The sequence below is a fragment of the Erigeron canadensis genome, chromosome 5 (genome assembly GCF_010389155.1).
Source record: "Erigeron canadensis isolate Cc75 chromosome 5, C_canadensis_v1, whole genome shotgun sequence".
Lineage (NCBI taxonomy): Eukaryota > Viridiplantae > Streptophyta > Magnoliopsida > Asterales > Asteraceae > Erigeron > Erigeron canadensis.
The window spans coordinates 31,710,981-31,718,105 of record NC_057765.1 but is presented as its reverse complement, the minus strand read 5'-3'; the positions used below and the strand labels follow the sequence as shown (position 1 = coordinate 31,718,105).

The window sequence follows — 7,125 nt, the reverse complement described above, 5'->3', positions numbered from 1 at the left end:
GGTTTTCTAAGATTATTGTTAATATGATTCAGATACGCACAAAAGTGTAGTACTTGACATGGGGTATTTGTAATGTTATGGTTGTCTGAATTATTAAGAATAACTCTTGCACGTATTTTTAGCAAAATTCTTATATACAGTACCTTTTAAAAGATGCGTTGTATTTTTATTCTATTTTATTGAGTATTTATTATTTCAATTCTATTTTCAACTTAATATTTTAGAACGACGATTAATTAGTTGTTAATAATCGAGTACTTACGATAAAATCCAATCGAGCAGTATGTAGACCACGATCTAAAATCCACAATTCCTCATTGTCATATGATACCCGAAATCATCCCGAAGAGAGAAATCCTTAAAAAGACTTGAATCACAATGCATACATCTCCATCGAATAAAGGGTATGAAATAATTTAAGGTATAGATCTTCCAACACTTAAAATAATTACAATATCACATTCAACATCAATTACTTTTACATTCACCAACATCGTCGCCCTCATCACCGTCCCCACTGCGCCCCACCACCGTCACCACCTCCGCCGTCACATTGTACGGGCATAAATCTAGTTGTATCTAATGAAAATATTCGATTTAATCACTGTATTTATCATAAATGAAAACAGCATGCGTTTAGAGTTTGATTGTGTTTATGTTGATTTCGGGAAAAAAACAGTTGAGAATATCGTCGTTTTCAGGCTCTGAAATCTGTACAACAATGGGCCCCAGTATTTCAGCATGCTGCGGAATTGCGTGGATTCCATTCGTTGACCGTTTTTCATATTCATATTATTATATAATTATAATATTTCAATTTTCAACAACAGATATGAGATATATATGGTCAAAAACTCAAAATGAAGATCGAGAAGAGTGACGTAAGTGACGGGCCTCTGGTGTCTCTTGATAAATCTTTTATGTTCTTCCAAAAACTATGTTAATCTCTCTAATCTTTTAAGTATACCATATACCAAAAAAGTTGATTGATCGTGAAATTCACTAGCATTATATTAATCTTATGGTATATATTTATATATTATATTCATGTCACTTTCAATGTATTGTGACACTCCATTAGACTCATTAAATTAGTTATCTTAGCATGTTTCACTATTTGAATTTTTTTTGAAATACACGAATAATCTTTCTTTTTCTAAATGTTCAATTATATATATGAGAGGCAATTGAAAGTTAACATCAGACTTCACTCATTTTGTGCGCAATGCTTACATGATACTTTTTTGATCGGAGAGATATTATATTTTTTTTTGAAAGGAGCCATGATGAAGGTGTCATTGAGTATATGTATGATCGAGTTTTTACATCACATGTTCTTCATGCTTTACATACATGTATTATTATTAATTAATGATTGATCAATATCTTGCGCCATTGTGTACGACTCCAACGGGGATATAGCTAGGCGTGCGCCGTGCTATAAAGATACAAGTGGATTCCATACTTCATCAAGTTCACAGTGTATACAAGAATTCCAAAGGAACAAGATACAAGCACAAGACCCAAGCTTTAATCCATCAAAGTCTAATGAATTGTGGCATTATGTAAATACAGGGATCAGTTATGTACATATGATAAGTTAAAGGGTTTAGACTGTTAAGTTTAGAAGATGCTTAGTTAGAAGAGGTTACCATGGCTGGTTTATAGGGTGGACAAAGTGGGCGATGGGCCGAGACTCTTTTTTTTAAGGGAGACCAACTTTTTTTTTTTTTTTGTAAATGTTATATAGATATAAAATTAAAACTTATACCGTCTTATAAAGGGGAAAAAAAGTCTAAATAGTCATAATAATCGAAGTCAAACGATGCTCTCATTCTGTCAAAGTGATCACAAATTGTCCTTGTCCACACTTTTCTTTTAATTTGCTAGTGATACTTTTTTTTTTTTTTTTTATAGATAACGATTAACTGCAAAATTTTAATTTTATGATTTTGTATTTTTTTTTTTTTACTTTTGTTATGTTTATTGATACAACATTTATCATCGTTTTTAAAGATTAGCTTATATAATATAAACTCGTTGTTCAAAAAATATATACACATATAATTATTTGTTGCGCTTAGTCTATGGTCATTTTTTTGGCGCTCGGCCAACACTTATAAATCTTCAGTGACGGCTCTGGCGGTTACCAACCGTATTAGCATATATATATATACTTGTATTTCCCTTTATTCTGTAATTAACTCTCAATATTCATTTTTCAATATCAATAAATTCTCCAAAATCTCTCAACATGTCGTTTCTTTATACGTGCGGTGCTTAGCTCAAAAACAATGAACGTGACTTCTACATGTATATATAAACTCTCAAACGCTTTGGAGGAGATCGAAGTGAGGGATAGGCGGGATTCCGATGGATATCTAAATTTAGTGGATTAATTGGAACTGATCACGTATGTAGTTACATATGTGGCAAAGGACATATTTTATTAAGGCCCGAAGGTCGACGCTAGTCTTTTTATTAATACGTTTTAGATGTTGATATAAAAGTTTCACATGTTGATAGAAGAGGCAATATTTTTTAGTTATTTATTGATGGAACGTAGATAGATTTTTCGCATCGTTTATACTTGAAATCAAATATATTCGATATACATCATATATTTGTGAAAAGTGCCATAAGCCCATAAGGAAGAAAAAAACAAAATAAAGAGAATGAGATATGGTCATTAAATCAATAGAGATGACCAATTGAATTTGTTTTTTTTTTTTTCAACAAGATTTTTTATGTTGTCTACTCAAAATCTCATTTGAACAAAGAAAAGTCAACCATATTCTGGTCATTTCAATTCATTCATTCATTTGTTTACTCTCATCCCCACTCTTTACACTCTCTAAACTCATCTTCAACTACATATAAATACTAAGATCAACCAAACCCCTTTTTTTTCATTTCATTTGATATATAGTTCCATTGAAGCCACAGCTAGTTGACATGGCTGATAATTGGTGGGTTTCATCCTCAAGAACAAGACCTTGTTTGGATTCAGTTTCAGTAAGCAACTCCAATAATATTAATCTCTTCCAAGATTCCGACACCGCAACCTCAACCACCGGGGCTGCTGCAGCCGCTGTCGACACCGTGGTTGGCAGCAGTAGTGTTGCCACCACTAGCTTACACATGATGGGGTTGGGACTTTCATCACAACCACTTCCGCAATCGTTGGATTGGAATCAAGCTTTATTGTATGTCCACTAACAATTCCTGATAACTTTTTTTCTCTTTATTGCATAAATATAACTAGCTAGTCTTGAGTTTATTCTCTTTTTCATCCACTATTCCGAGGAATATATATGTATGCATGTATTTATCTTTAATTAGTAATTGCTTTTTAAAATTGTTAGGGGAGATCAAAAAGGTGATAGTGGTTTTCGGAATTTACTTCAAGATCAAGATCATAGTTTGAGCTCGAACACAAGCAATTTTCAGGTTGGAAATAACCAATGGAAGGCACAAAAGATGTATTCAACTAGTTCACAAGATTCGTCATCGGAATTTAAGCAAATCAATGTTAGGGGCTTTCAGTTGGATCAACCGATGCAGGATAGTGATAATGAAAGCATAACCACATGCCAAGGATTGAATTCAAGCTTTCAAAATATGGAATTATATGGAAGTCCTTCTTCTATTATGCAAAGTTTATTCGGTTCAGATAACAATCAACAACCACAACAACAAGATTCCGGCTTTGATCAAAACCAAGGATTAGGTTATTCGTTGTATCAATCAAACTATGATGGCATGAGTGTGCCAATTAGTGGTGGTGGTGGCGGTGTCAGTGTCAGTGGTGGTGAGTTGTCAACGTCTAGTTGGCCAAAGTTTTCTCCTCAGTCTCAAGAGTTTAGGATGAACTCTCCTTCAAAAGTGCAATTGGCTGACATGGGGAGCAACCAATTGCACTTTACTAATAACGCACGCTTTTGGAATGCATCCCCAAACAGTGTAACCGATATCCAATCTGGGTTTATTCCATCTTTACAAATGCAATTGCCTTCATCAAGTTTTGAAGATAAACCAAAGGTAACAAAAAGAATCTATTAAAATGACCACATGCTAGTAAATGATAGGATTGAATTGATCACCCAAACCCTAAGTTCTCTTATTGAAATTTCCTAATTTTATGGTAAATTTTTGTATTTATATATACATGACAGATTACATCCAAAATACCAAAAGAAAGCACTATCGAATCATCATCATCTTCATCATCAACCAAAAGACCTCGAACCGAAAACCAATCACCTTTACCAGCTTTTAAGGTACTATCATTTCTTTTCTTCTTTTTCTCCGTACCTTAATAATGTTTCAGAGTCAATTATAACTTTAGCAATTTAGCTACATACCAACGGCTGAACTTTTCTAGCTAGAAAATGTAACACAAAAGAGTAAAGATATGTTAAAGCAACATATGTCCACTGTTATATTTGAAACCGGTCAGTGGAACATATTTTAGTGTAAAAAAAATAATATTGTACAATTTTAAAGTTCACTTTCTAAAAAATATTTGTGTGATTACAAATTTATATCCACAAAAATGAAAGATTTATGTGTTTGGATTTTTATCAGGTGAAAAAGGAGAAGATGGGGGACAGAATCACTGCACTCCAACAATTAGTTTCACCTTTCGGGAAAGTATGATCAATTTTTTGATTGTTTTTAATTTTCCAAATAATCTCCACATCTATAATACTAGTAGTATTTTTATTTTCGAAATAATATAAACTTAAATATATTCATTTGTTTCAGACGGATACCGCATCTGTGTTGACTGAAGCTATTTTATACATCAAATTTTTGCATGAACAAGTTAGTGTAAGTCTAGCTCATTAGCTTTAATTTTTGTGACTTTAACTACGAGTATTAAATTCCTTATATCATTATTCATTTTTAAGTAAACTAATTCAACTTGTGCATACAAAATTATCTTTGTTTACAGGTTCTAAGTACTCCATATATGAAAAGTGGAGCTCAGATGTTACAACAACAACAGGTACATATATATACAAAGTTATAGTATTAATTTATAATGGTATTATTCTCTGTGAATATAACCAACACTACAAATAATGTTGCATTATTTGTCCACGCTTATAAATGAGGTGTTATAAAATAATTATGAAAGTCCACACTAAAAACTGTGAACTTTTAGTTTTACACACTTTTTAGTGTGGAGATCTTTCTACACACTTTTATCTCAACATATTTTTACACACATAAAAGCGTGACAAAATTTTTAGTTTGTTCACGCTAACTAAAAGTGTGAACAAATGCAACATTGTTTGTAAACTATGCCCAAATATCTATGTTATATAAGAATCTCGTAAAATGTCTATGTCATGTAATGAATTTTCAAACCTCAGTTATGGTTGTAAGTTTTTGATTGGTGGGGTATGTATATCCAATAACATGATTTGAAAGTTCAATTCATTACATAATATAAACATTTTACGAGTTTTTACATTAAATAAATATTTTGTTATAGTTAATTACATCCAAAGTAATAATCCTCCCTTCAAAATTATAAATCTTTTCATTGGCAAATTTGCATTCGATAAATTTGAATTTGGGTCGGATTCATGTAGACACCAGATAAACCGCTAGAAGAACCTAGACAAGACCTAAGAAATCGTGGGCTATGTTTAGTGCCTGTTTCAAGCACGTTTCCAGTGACGCATGAAACAACGGTTGATTTTTGGACACCTACGTTTGGTGGAACGTTTCGATAAGACTAAATGGTATTTTTACAAAGGATTGATTAATTTGAAAATGTGCAAATAATATATGAGAAACCAGAAGGTCGAGCAAGTGGGAGATGATAAAGATAGAAAGGTAAAAAAGAGAAAGAAAACAAACGGTGATAGAGAAAGAAAAGAAAAGAAAAAAAAAAGGAGGGATGATGAATCTCTGATGTTGGGGCAGCTACAGGCAAAATGATGCAACTTTGGCCAATATCTTTGTACAAGAATAAGAGTCTTGTTGTAATAATTGTAGCCTTCTTAATCATTAATTAATTAACCAATGTTTGGTAGGAATATCTTTGATATCATAGTCCTAATCGAACCCTAGCTAACAACCTACTTTAAACTCAATTCAAAAATATTCAATTTCGCCAATTATGTTTTAGATTAGGCGTTGATCAATTATATATGTGATATATGTAACAATTCAAATTTTAAGAGATAGTGTAATTTGAGCAGCTTTTAATGATCTCCGCGGTGATATTTAACATCAGTTTTACTAAACATAACCTTTAAGAGTACGGTTAACGTGCATTAAGCAGTTGTACGTTTAACATAAAATTTAAGGGTGAACTATTGATATGAAAGATACAAAATTTTTTATACACGTTAAGTGAAACCTTATTTAACACTTTGCTTTAGCATTTACTACTCTTTACTTATTCTTTTTTTTTTTTCGTATAACAAAAAAATAGAAAGAAATTTAAGATTTGTGAATTTAATGGATTTTTTCAGATAAATAAAGTCGGTAAGTTTTCTCCTGATCTCTCAAAGAGAGATCAACACCCTGCATTGATTGGTCTAAATCGAGTAGTTTTAACTTAGATAATTTTGTGTAACTCGTTATCTACTTTTTCTCTTGTTTTTTTTAAAGCTGAATTTCGCTTGAAACTTCGTATCGCGATTCAACAACGAGAGGTCTAGCATACGTTGTCTTAACTGGGTCCGCACTAGAGAGCTCCCTCGAAGTAGAAATGTCTATTTCAAATACCCAATGGGGGGAAACCTCCTACTAATCTGTCCGAAGGCACAACCATTAGTAAGGGTAAACCTTGCACTCTCAGACTTGAACCTGGGTATACCCAAGCCAAGCCCTCGTAGAAGGACTACATATATCTCAAAGTTGGCGGAATAGAGATTCGAACTTAAGACCTATAGGTAATCAGATTAATTCCAAACCATTACGCCAATTCATCATTGATTACTTTTTCTCTTATAATCTAGTGTCTTGCTAGTTACGGTATCTTTTAACAAAGTTAATGTAAAAAAAAAAAATTTAGCTAACAAAAAAGTCAACTTTATTTTATATTTTAAGACAGTTTGACTTATTCTAGAATTGAATGATGGGTTTAAGATGTAGGAGGGG

The 7,125-nt window shown here is 32.3% G+C and overlaps 1 protein-coding gene across 1 annotated transcript; it reads left to right on the top strand.

Annotated features, from left to right (window-relative positions):
• Positions 1 to 2,812: 2,812 nt before the first annotated feature.
• LOC122600146 (transcription factor bHLH123) lies at positions 2,813 to 6,230 on the top strand. Its single transcript, XM_043772812.1, has 7 exons — positions 2,813 to 3,206; positions 3,366 to 4,041; positions 4,176 to 4,280; positions 4,588 to 4,653; positions 4,768 to 4,833; positions 4,958 to 5,011; positions 5,604 to 6,230. Exons 1-7 carry the CDS (start codon positions 2,956 to 2,958, stop codon positions 5,745 to 5,747), a joined length of 1,362 nt encoding a protein of 453 aa, XP_043628747.1. The 5' UTR covers positions 2,813 to 2,955; the 3' UTR covers positions 5,748 to 6,230.
• The last annotated feature ends 895 nt before the right edge of the window (positions 6,231 to 7,125 follow it).

Bases quoted from the DNA above. Each gene is read 5' to 3' on its own strand.
- LOC122600146 (XM_043772812.1), top strand. From the start codon at position 2,956: ATGGCTGATAATTGGTGGGTTTCATCCTCAAGAACAAGACCTTGTTTG. The intron at 4,281-4,587 runs GTACTATCATTT...GATTTTTATCAG, and splicing joins CACCTTTACCAGCTTTTAAG to GTGAAAAAGGAGAAGATGGG. The intron at 4,834-4,957 runs GTAAGTCTAGCT...CTTTGTTTACAG, and splicing joins TTTTGCATGAACAAGTTAGT to GTTCTAAGTACTCCATATAT.